The following is a 20,117-nucleotide window of genomic DNA, read 5'->3' on the forward strand; positions in this document are numbered from 1 at the left end:
GGCGGGGCCGGCCAGTCCCACCCCCGCTGCCCGGGGCGGAGCCTCCCGCGGGGCCTGCGGAGGGCGGGGCGGGGCGGCGGGTCCGCCCTGAGGGACGGGCTCTCCAGGCCAGGAAGACCTCTAACCAAGGCCCCTCCACCCGCAGGTAACCTGGGAGGAGGGGTTGGACGGAGTATGAAGGAGGGTGAGCCAGGGCTACCTGTAAGCGAATAATGAGAACTCATTGAATATAAGTGAATGGTGAAAACTCATTGAATATAAGTGAATGGTGACGGCGGGGACGGTCCTGGCCTCCGCCCTCTGGGCTGGGAGCGCGCAGGAGGCTCCATGCAGCCGCCCTAGAGCCGCAGAGGCGGGAGCGTCCCTGAGCTTCCTCCCCAACTGGTTCCCAACACCACTGGCTGGCAGATGGAGGAGCGGAAGGCGCTTCCAGGCGGGGGAGCGGGTGGGTGGGGGGAGGCGTGTCGCCGTCCGATCCTCCGCAGCCTGTCCCGCCAGGCAGAGTTGGGCTGGAACTCCAGTTTCAGCTCCTCCTGCGCCGCAGCCCTGGCCGCCCCCTGCTGGCCAGACCCTCTCAGCACGGGGTGTGTGTGGGGGGTGCCAGAGCCCTGGGTTGAGGCCACTCAGGTGGGTGTGTAAAGTATCTCCTTGATTTAATTTGCATTTCATGTAGAGCGACTTTTCGTATGCTTATTTGCCATCTTCTTTGGTGAGATCTGTTCAAGCTTTGGCCCATTTTTAATTGTTTTTTTTTTCTTCTGTTGAGTTTTAAGAGTTGTTTGTATATTTTGGGTATCAGTCCTTGATCAGGTGTGCTTTACAATTCTTTTCTCCTGGTCTATGATTTGTCTTATCAGTCTCTTAACAGTGTCTTTGCAGAGTAGAGGTTTTAATTTTAATGACATCTAGCTTATTGGTGTGTCTAAAAGGTCATTGCCATGCCCAAGTCTGTCTAACATTTCCTACTAGGATGGCTTCCAGTTTCACGGTCTGCGTTGAGGTCTGTGATCCACTTGGATGGGGTTTTGTGGAGGAAGTACGTTCTGTGTCCTCCAGTTCATTCTTTTGTGTGTGAGTGTCCAGTTCCAGCACTACTTGTGGAGAAGACCATCTTTGCTCCATTGCAGTCTTTCTTGTCAGACGATATTTATGTGGGTTTTGCTCTGTCCCATTTATCTCTTTGTCTGACTTCCTGATACCCCACTGGCTAGATGTGGTGCTGTGCTAAGTCTTGCTGCAGGGTAGAGACAGTCTCCAACTTTGTTCTTCTCCTTCAACATCGTTTTCATTATTTCGTCTCCTTTGCCTCCAAATAACTTGCTAGGGATTGCATTGAATCTAAAAAGCAAACGGAGAATTGCATCTGCATATTCCTATCCACAAACATGGAATATTTCTTTTAATTTTGGGAAATTCTCAGGCTTATTGCTTCACATATTTTCTCTTTCTTTCTTTCTTTCTTTCTTTCTTTCTTTCTTTCTTTCTTTCTTTCTTTCTTTCTTTCTTTCTTTCCTCTTTTCAGTACTCCCATTACACACGTTATACCTTTTGTTGTTGTGCCATAGTAGTTGAATATTCTGTTTGGTTTTTACTTCAACCTTTGTTCTCTTTGCTCTTTGCAAAGAGGATTCTGATAACATATCCTCAAGCTCAGAGATTTCTTTCTCAGCTAATAATAAGCCCACCTACCAATAAGCCCATGAAAGGCATTCTTCATTTCTGTTATAGACTTCTTTTAATCTCTACTGCTTCTTTTCATTTTTTCTTTGGGATTTCTAGCTCTCTGCTTACACTGCCCACCATAGGGACCCCTAACCCAAGCCCCCGGGAGATGGTACCACTCGGGTGAAATGACTCACCTGGGAACAGTCCAAAAAGTGGAAAGAAAAGGGTGTCTCAAGACGTGTAACTCTGGTGACAGCAGAGAGACTGACAAATCTCAGAGGGAAGGTGGGAAGTAGGGGGAGATTAGCCAAAGCTTTCTCTCTCTTTCTCTCTCTTTCTTTCTCTCCTCTCTCTCTCTCTCTCTCTCTCTCTCTCTCTCTCTCTGGAAGGTGGGAAGTAGGGGGAGATTAGCCAAAGCTTTCTCTCTCTCTCTCTCTCCATATATGTATATATATATATATATATATATATATATATATATATATATATATCATGGACACAACCTGTGTGGTGAAGGCCTGGGTGGGGGTGGTGTGGAGTAGAGGGGATTTTTTAATCAATGGGGATTTAAAAAATACTGTAATTCTTTCAACAATAAAGATAAAAATTTAATAACTTTCAACAGAAGAAAATAGAGTTTTCTTGGCTCCACCTAAGCTCCTTCTTCCTGCCTGCAGCCTGGAAACTCCCTCATTGCCATAGGTGTGCACAATGCAGAGTGCTCTGAGGATAGAGCTGGGAGCACCATGCCTGCCTGTGCAGAAAAAATCACCAGGCACACCTCTGAGGAGACAGAGCGAGCATCTGCACCAGCCATGACAACAATTCTGGTGTTACCAGACTGGACAATTAAACTGTGATTACTATGCTAAGGCTCTAATGGAAAACGTAGGCAGCATGCAAAAACAGAAGGGCAGAGTCCCATTCCCATACTACCTCTGGCCGCCCAAAGCCATTTCAGTAACTGCAGAATCTGTCCCGGCTAGCTGCCTCTCAAAGGGAGAGAAGCTATTTAGTAGCTTTTGGCTCTGGTCTCCCAGTTGGCTTCATCACTGGCCCTTTAAGACATTCCTTTACCCTGGCGGTCCCTCGCACTGTCCCCCAGCTCTCTCTTCATCTTCCAGAAGAAACACAAAATCCTGTGCCTCAGGTCCTCTCTGAGCACCGCACAGGTTGGCCAAGGGGCGCAGGCAGAGCAGCCTGTGGCTGCGGGCGTCCCCAGGAGGAAGCAGGTGGAGAGGAGGTGCAGTTCTGGCTCCTCGGATGGGGATGCTGAGAGCCTGGGCGGCCTGTTCCCACCGGCCAGCACCGGCCATGCCCTCGGGCGGACGCAGGGCCTGGCCTGGCCCACAGGAAGCCCTTCTCGAGGTGGATGGAGATCAGAGGCAGGGGCCCTGCGTGGATCCCTAGGAGCCCGTCAATGGGGGTGGGACGGACCTAGGGAGGGGAGGAGGGATCGTGCCCAGGCTGCCTGGACCCCAGAGCAAGGCCCTCAGCAGCCATGGGGCCCGTCCGGCCTGCGCCCCGGCCTCTGGAGCCCGGCCTGGGAGCCAGAGCCCAGCGCCTGGCCCCGAGGCCCACATGGCACCTGCGGCTCAGCATTTGGACCTGAGCCCGGCCGTTACCCGCCTTCCTCCTCCCCCACCCCCCCAGGCGCCGTTGCGGACTTAGGGGGCGGGAGGAGGTGTGCAGGGGGCACCAAGCGGCGTTGGCAGAGGCCCAGGTGGGGCCTAGGGGTCCCATGGGGGATGAGGGGGTAGGGTGGGGGAGGGGGGCAGAGGGGAGGGGGCACGTGCTGGGCGGGGTGGGGAGGGGAGGGGGAGGGGAGGAGGCGGTGCCGTTGGGCTGGCAGTTGGGCGTGGCTTGCGGTGGGGAGGAGGAGGAGGAGGTGGAGAGGCAGCGGGGCCTGCGGGGCGAGGTGAGTGTCCAGACCTCCGGCCCCCCAGTTACCCCCCACCCCCGTCCTCTGCCCTGGCAGCCGTCCCCAGGCCCCCGGAACCTCCCTCCCGCAGACACCGGTCTCAGGGCTGATCTTGGCGGGTGAGGACCTTGGAGGCGAAGGTTCTGGTTCCAGTGTGAGTGATGCCCAGACCACCAGCTGCAGTCCGGAGCCGGAGCCGCGGGGAGGAGACGGGCGCCCCTCCCGGGCCGGGCTGGAAGGCGGCTCCTTCCGGAGGTCGCAGAGGAGGCTCTCTCTCTGGTCCTTTCCCGAGGGCGCGATCCACCATGTGGGCCTACCCTGATGCCCTAATCACCCCCAATCACCCTCATCACCCCCCAATCACTCCCCAATCACTTTCCAATCACCCCTACTCATCCCTAACTACCCCCAATCACCCCATCACCTCCCAATCACCCCATCACCTCCCAATCACCCAATCACCCCCCAATCACTCCCCAATCACTTTCCAATCACTTTCCAATCACCCCTACTCATCCCTAATCACCCCCAATCGCCCCATCACCTCCCAATCACCCCCATCACCTCCCAATCACCCAATCACCCCCAATCACCCCTCAATCACCCCCCAATCACTCCCCAATCACTTTCCAATCACTTTCCAATCACCCTTACTAATCCCCAATCAACCCCAATCACCCCCATCATCTCCCAATCACCCAATCACCCCCAATCACCCCTCAATCACCCTCCAATCACCCCAATCATCCCCCATCATCCCAAGTCACCCCCCCAATCACCCCCCAATCATCCCCATCACCTCCCAATCACCCCCAATCATCCCCATCACCTCCCAATCACCCCATTACCCCCAGTCACCCCCCAATCACCCCCCAATCACCCCCTAATCACCCCATCACCTCCCAACACCCCCAATCAACTCCCAATCACCCCCATCATCTTCCAATCATCCCCATCACCCCCCATCACCTCCCAATCACCCCTATCACCCCCAATCAACCCCCAATCACCCCCATCACCCCCAATCAACCCCCAATCACCCCCATCACCCCCAATCACCCCCATCACGCCCCATCACCCCCAATTACCTCCCAATCACTCCCATCACTCCCCAATCATTTCCCAATCATCCCCATACCCTCCCAATCACCCCCATCACCCCCAATCACCCTCAATCACTTTCCAATCACCCCAATCACTCCCCAATCACCCCCAATCACCTCCATCACCCCCAATCAACCCCCAATCACCCACAATCACTCCACAATCACACCCCAATCACCCCCCATCACCTCCCAATCACCCCCAATCACTCCCCAATCATGCCCCAATCACCCCCCAATCACCTCCAATCACCCCCCAATCACCCTCATCACCCACAACCACCCCACAATCACCCCCAATCACTCCCCAATCACCCCCAATCACCCCCATCACCCCCATCACCCACAATCACCCCACAATCACCTCATCACCCACAACCACCCCACAATCACCCCCCAATCACTCCCCAATCACTCCCCAATCACTCCCCAATCACACCCCAGTCACCCCCATCACCTCCCAATCACCCCCAATCACTCTCCAATCACTCCCCAATCACCCCCAATCACCCCATCACCTCACAATCACCCCCAATCACTCCCCAATCACTCCCCAATCACCCCCAATCACCCCCAATCACTCCCAATCACTCCCATCACCCGCAATCACCCCCAATCACCCTCATCACCCACAACCACCCCACAATCACCCACAATCACCCACAATCATCCCCATCACCCCCAATCACCCTGCAATCACCCCTAATCACCCCCAAACCCTCATCCTGACACCAGCACGTTGTTTTGGGTTTCTCACATAAGGGGGGGGGGGGGGAGAAAAGTTCAGGAAGAAACAGGACACTGCCACCTACTCAGGAGATCACAGGGGTCAAATGGCCAGAATCAGCACACATTCACTGGGGGCTGGAGGGTGAGGGGTTTGGTTCTGTCAAAGCTGAGGGAACAGGTGGACTGGGCGGGGCTCAGGGGGGCCCTGCAGGGCCCAGGGAGGGGGTGGGACTGGATGGGGCAGGAGGGAGCTTGCCTTGGGGCAGTTAATGGAAAGTCTGCTCTGGATCAGAAGCTGGGTGAGGAGAGCCATTTTTTTCTGTGACTGCATTTCAAACATCACTCCCAGGTCCTTGAGAAAGACATTTCTGGGTTGTAAACTGGGAAACAGGGCTTTTTAAAAAGCTGTGCTTTCTTTTAGTTGATTTCAGAGAGAGAGGAAGGGAGAGGGAGAGAGGAACCACCATCGTTTGCCTCTGAAATGCACCGACCAGGGACCCAGCCTGCAGCCTGGGTGAGCCCCTGCCAGGAGCACCAGGGGCCTGGTGCAGGGGGTGATGGTCCCTGGGCAGCACTGGCAAGGCAGGGAGGAGGGCATACAGAGTCCCATTCTCCCAGGGTTCTGGCTGGTGACAGGCTGTGGAGGAATTCACACCTGGAGGAGGAGAGTGTATTTTACTTGCCCGAAGGGACAGGGTCGCCCTGGCAGCAAGGATGGGAGTGGGCTGTTTGGCTGGAACTGAGCAGACACCAGGCTGCAGGTGTTCCTTCTCCAGGAGACGGCGGGCAGAAAGAGGGGAGCCCTAAGCCAGGCCCTGGCAGGACACAAGAGCGCCGGGGAGCCCATGGCAGGCAGCAGCTTTCCTCCTGAGGGAGCAACCGGGGGTCCGCTCCTGATTGGCCAGAGCCTGCGCTCCCAGTCTGTGCTATTGGCTACTTTAAAGGAAAAAGGGCAGGGTTGGCCTTTGCTGTAAGGAATGGTAAGCCATGGAGCCAAATGGTTGCTGCCTACACCCCCTTCTTTGACTGAAAAGATTACTGGTGTGTTCTCACAATTCCCCCCTTTTCATATTTAATTCTTTTCCTCAAACCTGATTTGCATTCGCTGCCTTCCATGCGCTGGGTCCAGGAGAAGGAGACTTTTGCTGTTTGGTCAGTGCGGTTCCATTACCCTCTGACAACACCCCGTGTGCATGATGGTCACATAGAACTGCTCTGGCCTGCAGAGGGTTTTTGTGTCTATTTGAGCCAAACTGTCCACAATGGCCAGGAAGCAGGGTCTCAAGGGTCTTTGGAGGATGGCGACTTCTCACTTTGTTCTGTACAATCCTGTCCAAGGAGGAGATGAAGGTGGGATACGAAATCCATTGGCAAGGGATGAGGGAGGCGGGAGAAAGCAAAATAGAGAGACCCCTGGGATTGGGTGAAAAGTAAAATGATTGGCACATGCTTTGTGGGTGCAGGACAGTCAACAGTCAGCAGTTAACACAATAACAACAACAATGAAGGGATTTGTGGTCTCTGTCCTGGAGCCCAGGGCATTTGGTTGTGCTCTGAGGACCCTGGGGAAAGGGAGGTTACAAGTTACTCTGACACTTCAAGGGCATCCATACTAATAATGGAGGCATAGGCAAATTGTCCAGGACTCCATCACAGTAACAGTAACACAAACAGCAGGCTGCCTGGGGCAACAAGGCCGGTGGGGTGGGGGGAGGAGGGGAGGGGGCGGTTAGTGAGGAACAGACCAAACGACTGAACAGTAGGCTGCTAGGGGCAACTAATGGGGGGGGGGGTGTAGTTAGGGGTAACTAGGCAGGCAGGCAGGTGAGCAGTTAGGAGCCAAAGGACCTGGATTGTGAGAGGGTTGTTCCACTGCCAGTTTAGGCCCGATCCTTAAACTGGTAGTCGGACATCTTTCGAGGGATCCCAGATTGGAGAGGGTACAGGCTGGTCTGAGGGAACCCCTCACCCCGTGCACGAATTTCATGCACTGGGCCTCTAGTGTTATAGATGCAAAAGGACAGATAGGCTCAGTTAAGGTAAAGAGTGACCTTGTCAGGGAAGACCCGACCACCACAGAGGCCTCCCCTATGCTGTCAGGTTCCCTGTGGCCCCTTTTGCCCACATCAATGTGGGAACAAGAGAAAAAAGTTTTTTATCTCATGCACCAGGTGGTTATTTATTCATCCCCATCTGAAGAAACAATTAGAAAATGACACCTAAGAGTTTGGGTCATATTTTTGTATCCATTCAGCTACTATATGTCTTTTGATTGGAGCACTGAATCCATTTACATTTAAGGCTATAATGCATAGGTACTTATTTATTGCCATTTAAATCTGTATGCCTAGTTTTCTCTTTATTTCGTTCTCTCATTACATCAGTCCCTTTAGTATTTCTGATATTGCTGGCTTGGTGGTGATGAACTCATTTAGCAAATCCCCCCCCCCCCCCCAAGCTCTTTATTTCACCATCTATTTTGAATGATAGCCTTGCTGGGTATAGTAATCTTAATTTCATATCCTTGCTTTCAGCTACCTTGAGTACTTAATGCTATTCCATTCTGGCCTGTAGAGTTTCTGATGAGAAATCAGGTGTCAGCCTTATGGGAGCTCCTTTGTAGGTAATAGTTTGCTTTTCTCTTGCTGCCTTTAAGATGTTTTTTCTTTACTTTTGGCATTTTAATTATGATGTGTCTGTGTATGGGTGTGTTTGGGCTCTTCTCGGTTGGGACTCTGTGCCTCCTGACCTTGTGTGACTTTTTCCTTCACCAGGTATGGGAAGTTTTTTTTGCCATTATTTCTTTAAACACCTTCTCTGTCCCTTTCTCCTTTTCTGTCTCTTCTGGCACACCTACTATGCGAATATTGTTATGTGTCATGTTGTCCCATGGATCTTTTAAGCTGTCCTGTTTTTTAATTGTTTTTTTTTTCTTTTAGCTTTCTGATTGAGTGACCTTTTCTAAACTATTTTCTAAATCACTGATCTGATCCTCAGATTCCCATTTCTGCTGTCTGTTCCTTCCAGTGTGTTGTTTATTTGTGCTACAATGTTCTTTATTTCTATTTTATTTTTTTATATTTTATTGATTTTTTACAGAGAGGAAGAGAGAGGGATAGAGAGCTAGAAACGTGGATGAGAGAGAAACTGTGCCAGGAGCACTTCAAACCTACTGCCCTCACCGTTTGCCAATCATCATGTTCCTGGCTTAGGGTCTGGACTGATGTGTGAATGCAGGAGGGCCTGTCACTCTGTTGACTTAGGTAACAGAGGATAGTGACAGCACTTCTTTTTTCTTTTTTTTTATTTTAAATATATTTTATTGATTTTGTACAGAGAGGAAGGGAGAGAGATAGAGAGCTAGAAACATCAATGAGAGAGAGTCATCGATCAGCTGCCTCTTGCACACACACCCCTTTTGACCAGAATCGAACCCGGGTCCCTTCATTCCCCAAGCAGACACTCTATCCATTGAGCCAAATTGGTTTCGGCTTTAATATATTTTTATTGATTTTTTACGGAGAGGAAGGGAGAGGTCTAGAGAGCTAGAAACATTGATGAGAGAGAAACATTGACCAGTTGCCTCCTGTACACCCCCCACTGGGGATATGCCTGCAACCAATGTACATGCCCCTGACCGGAATCAAACCCAGGATCCTTCAGTCCGCAGACCGACACTCTATCCACTAAGCCAAACCGGTTTCAGCAAGAGTTCGTTTAGTTTTGTAGGAAACCACCAACCTGTCTTCTCAAGTGGCTATACATGTCACAGTCCCACCAGCAATGAATGAGAGCTTCTGTTGCTCCAAATACTTGCCAGCATTGGTGTCAGGCTTTAGATTTTGGCCGTTCTGATAGTGGTCACATGGTATCTCATTGTTGTTTTAATTTGCATTTCCTTGATGACATATGATAAAGAATAGCACTCACCAACCTGAGAGGCCTAATGGGCCACCAGGGTCCACGGACTACCAGTTGGCAACTGAGATATAGAGCATTTTTTATATGCTTATTTGTTATCTGTATATCTTCTGTGGTTGAGGTGTCTCTTAAGGACTGTAGTCCATTTTAAAAAAAGTTTCCTGAACTTTTTAACTACATATATTTCTCCCTCCCCCCGATTTAATAGATATAATCAATTTATGTAAAAGCCTAAGCGACTATTATGACTAGAACGACTGGTCACTATGATGTGCATTGACCACCAGGGGAAAGACACTCAATGCAGGAGCTGCCCCCTGGTGGTCAGTGCATTCCCACAGCTAACCTCCATGGCTGGCCAAACTCCTGTGGTCTCTTCCCCCTACCCCCTGACCCTGTAAGGAACTTTTGCACAAGGTCTCTAGTTGACATATAATATTGTATAAGTTTAAGGTATACAATGTAATGATTTGAGGTATGTATATATTAAAAAATGATTTCCAAAATAAATTTAACACATATATTCCTCACATAGTTACAATTTTTTGTGTGTGATGAGAACTTTTAGATTTATTCCATTAGCAATTTTTAAACATACAATATAGTATAATGTACACTAATAAAAGAGTAAGATGCAAATTGACTGTACCTTTGTGATGCCCACCAGCCAATCAGGAGTGAGTATGCAAATAAACCCAACAAAGAGGTGGATTAATTTGCATATGCAGGCACCAAGTGGCTGGGGGCAGGGCAGGATGCTTGCATTTTCACCATACCAATGACACAGGTGTTCTGCACTGCCCCAGCCACTCCAGGCCTCTGGGCAGCATGAGAAAGCAGAAAGATAGCTTCAGGCCAGAGCAAAAAGGCAGCTCTGGCTGGAGTGAGGGTGGTGCCAGCAGTCAGGGAAGGAAGGCCCATTCTTGCACGAATCTTTCATGCTTCAGGCCTCTAGTTAACTATAGTCACCATTACTTATTAATCTTGTAACAGGAAGTTAGTACTTTCTTACCACTTTCACCCATGTTCCCTGTCCCTGGCAACAACCAATCTATATCCTATTTCTGTGAATTCAGTCTTTTAGATTCCTCATTAAATGATATCACACAGTATTTGTCTTTCTCTGTCTGACTTAATTCACTTAGCATAATGCCCTCTAGCGTTATACATGCTGTTGAAAATGGCAGCATTTCCCTTTTAATGGCTGATGGGTGTTCCACATGGGCTTTCCCTGTCGTGGCTAGGGCACGTAATGCTACAGTGAACGTGGCTGTGAGTGCATATGTCTTTTTGAGATAACCTTTCCCTTCAGTAATGTATGCTGCAAGTGGAATTGTGGCATCATTGGTAGATCTATTTTTAATTTTTTGAGGAATCTCCATACTGTATTCCATAAGGGCTGAATGAATTTGCCAACCTGCATAGATTGGGTAATAAAACAGACTCTATGGCCTTGGGCTCTCTGGCTGTGGACCCAAATCAAGCAGGACTGCCCACTGAGCTTGGCCAGATGGGGCCACCCTCTCAGCTCAGCCATGCTTTGGGGTTTTCATAATGGTGTCTTGTGTATGGAGTGTTGCTAGTAGATCACCTGAGGATATTTTTCCCCATTAATTTTTAGAGAGAGTAGAAGGGAGGAAGGGAAAGAAAAAGAGCAAGAGAGAAACATCCAAGTGAGGGAGACACATAAACTGATTGCTTAACACACATATCCCAATCAGGGCCTGGGATTGAACCTGCAACCTAGGTACGTGCTCTTAACAGGAATCAAATCATTGACCCTTTGGTGCACAAGCAAATAATATAACCACAGAGCAATACCACCCAGTGCTGTACCACAGCTTTTCTTTCATTCATCCGTGATGAGCACTTGGGCTGCTTGCTGATCTTTGCTATGGCAAGTAATGCTGCATGAACTTAAGAATGCATAAGACTAGAGGCCTGGTGCACAAAATTTGTGCGGGGGTGGGGGAATGGTGTGTGTCCCTAAGCCCAGCCTACACCTTCTCCAACCTAGGACCCCTCCAGGGATGTCCAACTGCCCATTTAGGCTGGATCCCAGTAGGATCGGACCTAAATGGGCAGTTGGACATCCCTCTCACAATCCAGGACTGCTGGCTCCCAAACGCACAACTGACTGCCTGCCTGATTTCCCCTAACCGCTTTTGCCTGCCTGCCTGATCATTCCCTAACCAGTCCCCTGCCAGTCTGATTGATGCCTAACTGCTTCCATACCAAGCTGATGGCCACTAACTGCCCTCCCCTGCCAGCCTGGTCACCCCTAACTTTTCTCACCTGCCAGCCTGGTCACACTCAATTGCCCTCCCCTGCTGGCTTAGTCACACCTAACTGCCCTCCCCTGCTGGCCATCTTGTGGCAGCCATCTTCAGTCTACATGGGGGCAGCCATATTGTGTGTTGAGTGATGGTCAATCTGCATAGTACTCTTTTATTAGATAGGATAGAGGCCTGGTGCAAGGTGGGGGCTCACTGGTTTGCCCTGAAGGGTGTCCAGGATCAGGATGGGGGTTGTCTTGGGGGCATGGGTGGTTTTCAGGTTGGCCACCCACCCTAACAACCCGAGAGGAGGCCCTGGTGTCTGAGATTTAGTTATCTTCTATAATTGAAACTTTCTAGCCTTGAGTGGAGTCCAGGGCAGGTCAGAGCAGGGGAAGCTTGCCCAGCTCCATGGCCACTGCCATCTTGGTTGGGTTAATTTGTATACTCTCTCCTGAATGGCTGGTGGGTGTGGCTTGTGGGAGTAGTGGCGATACAGACAATTTGCATGTTTTTCTTTTTTTAGATAGGATCTGCTTTATCTTCTTGGCCCCAAATTTCAGCTGTCCTCCTGGTAGCCCCCCAAAATTGGAGTTAAGTGTTCAAGGTCACACACATAGTGATAGAACTAGGAAATCAATCTTGGCTGTCTGTCCTTATATCTGAGATATAATAACCTACCAAGCCACCCACCCACACCATGAGGGAAGGGTTTCTTTGTTTTGTTTCCCGTTGTACACCCACACTTAACATGGCACATGTTAGATATTCAGAAAATATTCATTAAATGTAAGAATGAATCTGCTCCCATTAGTAATGTTGTTAATGTAGGTATTTCCAATCTCACAAATTATTTTATTCTTTTTTTAAAATTAAATTATTATCTGTGTACATATCTTACCATTGCCACCCCTCCCCCCCACTCCCATACATGCCCTCCCTCCCCAGAGTTTTGTGTCCATTGGTTGTACTTATATGCATGTGTCCTTCGGTTGATCTCTTATCTCCCCCAGATCTCCCTAGCCTCCCTGCTATAATTTGACAGTCTGTTTGTTGCTTTACTGTCTCTATATCTATCTTTTGGTTTATCAGTTTATAATGTTCTTTATTATTCATAAATGAGATGTTTCTCTTTCATTGACTGGCTTATTTCACTCAGCATGATGTTCTCTAATTCCATCCAGGTTGCTGCAAATGATGAGAATTCCTTCTTTTTTGTGGAAGCATAATATTCCATTGTGTAGAGGTACCATAGTTTTTTAATCCAATCATCTGCTGATGGGCACCTAGGCTGTTTCCAAATCCTAGCTGTTGTAAATTGTGCTGCTATGAACATAAGGGTGCATATATCCTTTCTGATTGGTGTTTATAGTTTCTTGGGATATATTCCTAGGAGTGGGATTACTGAATCAAATGGGAGTTCCATTTTCAGTTTTTTGAGGAAACTCCATACTGTTCTCCACAGTGGTTGCACCAGTCTGCATTCCCACCAGAAGTGCACAAGAGTTCCTTTTTCTCTGCAACCTCGCCAACACTTGTCGTTTGTTGATTTGTTGATGTTGGCCATTCTGACAGGTGTGAGATGGTACCGCATTGTTGTTTTGATTTGCATCTCTCTGATAATTGGTGACTTTTTCATGTGCCTCTTGGCCTTCCTTCTGTCTTCTTTTGAGAAAATACTATTTAGGTCCATTGCCCATTTTTTAATTGGCTCATTTACCTTCCTTTTATTTACTTGTATAAGGTGTAGATAGATGTCGGAGATTAAACCTTTATCAGTGATAACATTTGCAAATATGTTCTCCCATACAGTGGGCTTTCTTGTTGTTTTGTTGATGGTTTCTTTTGCTGTAAAAAAGCTTTTTATTTTGATGTAATCTCATTTGTTTATTTTCTCTTTAGCTTCCATTACCCTAGGGGCAGTGTCAGTGAAGAAGTGACACTTTGCTGCCTTTGGATGCCTCTAGTATTTTTATGGTTTTCCGTCTTATGTTTAAGTCCTGTATCCATTTTGAGTTTATTTTTGTGTACGGTGTAAGTTGGTGATCTAGTTTCATCCTTTTGCATGTATTAATATCTTTCCAATTTTCCCAAGACCATTTATTGAAGAAACTGTCTTGACTCCATTGTATGTTTGTGCCTCCTTTGTCAAATATTAATTGAGCATAGTGATTTGGGTTGATATCTGGATTCTCTCTTCTATTCCATTGATCTATATGTCTGTTATTGTTCCAGTACCAGGCTGTTTTGAGAACAGTGACTTTGTAATACAGCTTGAAATCTGGTATTGAGACACCTGATTTTTAAGTGGGTCTAGCTTTGATTATTTATTACACTAGGGTCAATTTGTGGTTTAGCCTCTGGGTGGCAATGTTTCTGGGTTGACTTCCAGGGCTCTAAAGCCTCTCTTGCTTTTTTTTTTTTTTTTTTCCTCTCTGTGACACTGATCTGTGGAGTGGGGGCAAGTCAGAGCCAACTGCACTCACTGTAATTCTCCGGATATGCCTTTGAGTCAGATCAAAACGTGTTGCTCTTTAGATATCTCCCCTATTAGGAGCCCCGTTCACAGTCACGGGTGATACCAGCCCAACAGCTCGGAGCTTCTTGTAAACACTGCCCCAGCCCTCCAGCTTCCACAAGCCCCCTCGGGGACCCACCCTATCTCCGTGAAATGTGACCTTTTTGTCCTGTGGTGGAGCGCTCCTTTGAGTCCACGTGTTCGTGCCGCCTGGGACCAGCGTTCTGGGGCTCACAGTTGCTCTGCGGTCGCTGTGGCTGTGGGTATTCAGGCCTCTGACAAGATCCACTCTTCCTTTAAAGATGGTGAGATTTCCCAGTCCAAGCCCGTAAGCGGGGACTGTGGGTGGTTCCCTGTCAGGGGCACCCTGATCAGCAGACCCCCACTTTCTCCTGGAGTTCGCCTGTCTCTTAGCTTGCTAATAAACACTCCCAGCGTGACCCTCAGCTGCTCTCTCTGCTTCGGGACAAGGCTCAGAACCTGTCCATCTAGTCTTTCACCATTTTGTCTCCTCCTGGATCCAATTTGAAATCTCACAAATTGTTGAGTGGCATGTTGGGCTTACAGGTGGGATATTATTTTATGTTTGCTTTTAATTTGCTTTTTGCTGATGGCGATGATTTGTTCAGTATTGTTTCTGAATTAGTATTTTCCTGAGAACTGGAAACTTGCATCAGTAACTCACTGACCATTTCTTGTACATTTTTAGAAGCTCAGCGGATGCTCAGTAAATTAAAAATGTAAGGAGAAACAACTTCTCGAATATTTCAAATGTTTTTTGTTTCTGTTGTCATTCTTTAAGACTGATGAGAAAATTAAGTATTTCAAATTTAAATTGTCTAAAATTTACCTTTTTTATAGAATCTTATTTTTTTAAAAAAACATTTACTTCTTCCTTAGAGTTGAAGAATGGATTCACCGAGGTTGAACAAACTTATGGCTCTTCTGTGGAAGAATTTTATTTTAAAGGTAAGTTGAGATATTTATAGGATTATTGCAACATCTAAGAGATGGTCTTGGGAATAATCTGACAGTCCAGTCACTGCCTTTCATTCATACTGTGGCAGCTTCTGGAGTGGGGTTATCTCTTGCACATAAGTGGGGTCCTCAGAGAGTGAAAGAACAGCTGAATGACTCATAGGAGGAGAGAAAAAGACAGTCCAGGAAACTGCTGCCAGTGTACTCGTATAATTAGTCTCTCCTCCCCTCCCCACCGCCATCTGTATCTTCTTTTACGAAGAGGCTGTTAATACCAAATAGCCGGTCATTTGCAAAGTTAGTATGCTCTTCCGCTAACAGTCTTTTTTCCTCTCGCAGCGCCGGCAGTGCTGTGCTCTGGTTGCCGAGCTCTTCCTGGTGGTCCTGCTTGTGGGCATACTTCTGGTAATGCGCAGGATGGCGCCTGTCAGGAAGAGTGGGCCCTTCAATTACTCTCAGCAGCCTGTTGATCAAAATTTGCCTGCATACATCAAAGAAGTCCCTTCTAAGATGTGGGAAATGGCTTTTGTACCTTCCAAAAGTGTTGTGGTGAAGGATATCGTTGAAACTGTGAAAAGAGATTTGCAGTACAATTTTAAAGGTTAGAAATTAAGGTTTTCTGGGTGAGGGGGTGTGTGAAGCATTATTAAATTGTTTCAGTGAAGACACACTTGCAACCTTTTCACTGGGCATAATCTTCCAAGTAAAACATTGTAGGATGTCATCATAACCAGGTAATAATCTCCTAAGTATAATAACATGGCTTGGTTAAACTTGAGAGTTAAATTTTCGGATAAAAATATAGTTTCCTAGATCTCAAAGCAAATAGTAGTATTTAAAAACTAGATGATCAATTTATTTTATTCTAGATTATTGTCTAATCCTGTGATACTCAGTCTTCCTTGTTTCTAGTTGTGTGGTTTAAGCCCTGGGAAGTATAACTCCGGGATGCATGATGGTGTGTCAAAGGGACAGCATGAGCAGCAGTCCTCCTCCTGGAACCATACAAAGTTGTCAGTTATATTGCCTGGGTCACAGAGAAATGCTATATAGAAGACTGACTATTTATAATAGAATTATTATAAAAGATCCCCATTCTTCACTTATCCTCACATTCTTTTTTTCTTTTTCTTTTTCTTTTTCTTTTTTTTTTAATCTGTTGATCTCTTATCTCTCCCAGATCTCCCCCCTTCCCACTGTAATTTGACAGTCTGCTTGTTGCTTTATTGTCTCTATATCTATCTTTTGGTTCTTCAGTTTATAATGATCTTTATTATCCATAAATGAGTGAGGTCATGTGGTGTTTCTTTTTCATTGACTGGCTTATTTCACTCAGCATGTTCTCCAGTTCCATCCAGGTTGCTGCAAATGATGAGAATTCCTTCTTTTTTGTGGAAGCATAATATTCCATTGTGTAGAGATACCATAGTTTTTTGATCCAATCATCTGCTGACGGGCACCTAGGCTGTTTCCAAATCTTAGTTATTGTAGATTGTGCTGCTATGAACATAGGGCTGCATATATCCTTTCTGATTGGTGTTTCTAGTTTCTTGGGATGTATTCCTAGGAGTGGGATTACTGGGTCAAATGGGAGTTCCATTTTCAGTTTCTTGAGGAAACTCCATACTGTTATCCATAGTGGTTGTACCAATCTGCATTCCCACCAGAAGTGCACGAGGGTTCCTTTTTCTCTGCAACCTCGCCAACACTTGTCGTTCGTTGATTTGTTGATGTTGGCCATTCTGACAGGTGTGAGATGGTACCGCATTGCTGTTTTGATTTGCATCTCTCTGATAATTGGTGACTTTGAGCATGTTTTCATGTGCCTCTTGGCCTTCCTTCTGTCTTCTTTTGAGAAAATTCTATTTAGGTCCATTGCCCATTTTTTAATTGGCTCATTTACCTTCCTTTTATTAAGTTGTATAAGCTGTGTGTAGATGTTGGAGGTTAAACCTTTATCAGTGATAACATTTGCAAATATGTTCTCCCATACATTGGGCTTTCTTGTTGTTTTATTGATGGTTTCTTTTGCTGTAAAAAAAGCTTTTTATTTTGATGTAATCCCATTTGTTTATTTTCTCTTTAGCTTCCATTACCCTAGGGGCAGTGTCAGTGAAGAAGTTCTTTTGGAATATGTCTGAGGTTTTGCTGCCTGTGGATGCCTCTAGTACTTTTATGGTTTTCCATCTTATGTTAAAGTCCTGTATCCATTTTGAGTTTATTTTTGTGTATGGTGTAAGTTGGTGATCTAGTTTCATTCTTTTGCATGTGTCTGTCCAATTTTCCCAAGATCATTTATTGAAGAGACTGTCTTGACTCCATTGTATGTTCGTGTCTCCTTTGTCAAATATTAATTGACCATAGTGATTTGGGTTGATATCTGGATTCTCTCTTCTATTACATTGATATATATATATATATATATATATATATATATATATATATATATATCTGTTATTGTTCCAGTACCAGGATGTTTTGAGAACAGTGGCTTTGTAAAACAGCTTGAAATCTGGTATTGAGATCCCTCCTACTTTACTCTTCTTTCTCAGGATTGTTGTGGCTATTTGAGGTCTTTTGTTGTTCCAAATGAATTTTTGGAGAATTTTGTCTAGGTCTGTGAAGTATGCCATTGGTATTTTAATAGGGATTGCATTGAACCTATAAATTGCTTTGGAAGTATGGACAATTTGATGATGTTGATTCTACCAATCTATGAACATGGTATGTTCTTCTATCCGTTTATATCTTCCTCTATCTTTTCTTTTCAGTGTCGTGTAATTTTCTGCGTATAGGTCGTTTACCTCCTTAGTTAAGTTTATTCCTAGGTATCTTAGTTTTTTTGGTGCGATGGTAAATGGAATTGCTTTTTTAGTCTCTGTTTCTGTAGGTTCACTGTTGGTGTATAGAAATACCATAGATTTCTTGGCATTAATTTTGTACCCTGCTACATTGCCAAATTCATTTATTAAGTCTATTAGTTTTTTGATGGAGTCTTTTGTGTTTTTTATGTACAATATCATGTCATCTGCTAATAAGGATGACTTTACTACTTCTTTTCCATTTTGGATGCCTTTTATTTCCTCCTCTTGTCTAATTGCAATGGCAAGTACTTCCAGTACTATGTCAAACAAGAGTGGCGAGAGTGGGCATCCCTGTCTTGTTCCTGTTCTTAGAGGGAATGGTTTTAGTTTTTGCCCATTGAGTATGATGTTGGCTGTGGGTTTATCATATATAGCTTTTATTATGTTGAGGTATGTTCCCTGTACTCCCACATTGTTGAGAAATTTTATCAGGAAAGGGTGTTGGATTTTATCAAATGCTTTTTCTGCATCAATTGATATGACTATATGATTTTTATCTTTCAATTTGTTTATGTGATGTATCACATTTATTGATTTGCGGATATTGTACCATCCTTGCATTCCCTGAATAAATCCTACATGGTCATGGTGTATAATCTTTCTGATGTTCTGCTGGAGCCAATTTGCTAGAATTTTGTTGAGGATTTTGGCATCTAAGTTCATAAGGGATATTGGCCTGTAATTTTCTTTCATTGAGTTGTCTTTATCTGGTTTTGGTATTAGGGTGATGCTGGCTTCATAGAAGGAGTTTGGAAGTGTTCCTTCCTCTTGAATTTTTTGGAATAGTCTGAGGAGGATAGGTTTTAGTTCTTCCTTGAATGTTTGGTAAAACTCTCCTGTGAAACCATCTGGCCCTTGGCTTTTGTTTGCTGGAAGCTTTTTGATGACTGTTTCAATTACTTCCCAAGTCACTGGTCTATTGAGGTTTTCAGATTCTTCCTGATTGAGTTTTAGAAGGCTGTATTTTTCTAGGAATATGTCCATTTCCTCCAGGTTGTTCAGTTTGTTAGAATAGAGTTGTTCATAGTATTTTGTTACAATCCTTTGCATTTCGGAGGGGTCTATTGTTATTTCACTTCTTTTGTTTCTGATTTTGTTTATTTGGGTCCTCTCTCTTTGTTTCTTGGTCAGCCTGGCTAGAGGTTCATCAATCTTGTTTATGCTTTCAAAGAACCAGCTCTTGGTTTTGTTGATCTTATATGTTGTTTTTTTTTCGTCTCTATGTCATTTATCTCGGCTCTGATTTTTATTATTTCTTCCTTCTGCTTACACTGGGCTTTTCTTGTTGCTTTTTTTCTAACTCTTTCAGTTGTAGAATTATATAATTTGTTACCATTTTTTCTTTGTGTGTTTTTTTTTTTTTTTTTTTTTTTTTTTTTTTTTTTTGCAATAGGCTTGTAGAGATATGAACTTCCCTCTCAAAACTGCTTTTGCTGTGTCCCATAGATTTTGGATTGTTGTGTTTTCATTGTCATTTGTTGCCAGGATGTTTTTAATTTCTTCCTTGATTTCTCTGGTAACCCAGTCCTTGTTTAATAGCATGCTGTTTAATCTCCATGTGTTTGATTTCTTTGGATTATTTTTATTGTAGTTAAATTCCAGTTTTATGCCACTATGATCTGAGAAGATGCTTGATATGATTTCTATCTTCTTGAATTTGAAGAGACTTTGCCTATGTCCCAACATGTGGTCTATCTTTGAAAATGACCCATGTGCACTTGAGAAGAATGTATATTCTGTGGCTTTATGGGGGAATGTTCTGAAGATTAATTCAATCTCGTCTAGTGCGTCATTTAGGATTGATATTTCTTTGCTGATTTTTTGTTTAGATGATTTGTCAAAGGTGACAGTGGGGTATTAAAATCTCCTACTATGATTGTATTGCTATTAATCTCTCCCTTAATGTCCTCCAGCAGTTTTTTTTATGTATTTGGGTGCTCCTGTATTGAGTGCATATATGTTTACCAGGGTTATTTCTTCTTGTTGGATTGCTCCCTTTAGTATTATGAAGTGGCCTTCATTATCTCTTGTTATGTCCTTCACTTTGAGGTCTAATTTGTCAGATATAAGTATTGCTACCCCAGCTTTTTTTTCATTTCCGTTCTCCTGGAAAACCTTTTTCCATCCCTTCACCCTCAGTCT

The 20,117-nt window shown here is 45.5% G+C and overlaps 1 protein-coding gene across 1 annotated transcript in view; it reads left to right on the forward strand.

Annotated features, from left to right (window-relative positions):
- The first annotated feature begins 56 nt into the window (after positions 1-56).
- LOC118731566 (phospholipid-transporting ATPase ABCA3) overlaps positions 57-20,117 on the forward strand; it is a 246,857-nt gene continuing 226,796 nt past the window's right edge. The window contains exons 1-3 of the mRNA XM_045589342.1: positions 57-145; positions 15,034-15,102; positions 15,451-15,712. Of these exons, the coding sequence (XP_045445298.1) occupies positions 15,043-15,102; positions 15,451-15,712 (322 nt within the window). The 5' untranslated portion in view covers positions 57-145; positions 15,034-15,042. The remainder of the gene's footprint in view (positions 146-15,033; positions 15,103-15,450; positions 15,713-20,117) is intronic.

The sequence above is a fragment of the Pipistrellus kuhlii genome, unplaced genomic scaffold, assembly GCF_014108245.1.
Source record: "Pipistrellus kuhlii isolate mPipKuh1 unplaced genomic scaffold, mPipKuh1.p scaffold_m20_p_31, whole genome shotgun sequence".
NCBI classification, from domain to species: Eukaryota; Metazoa; Chordata; class Mammalia; order Chiroptera; family Vespertilionidae; genus Pipistrellus; species Pipistrellus kuhlii.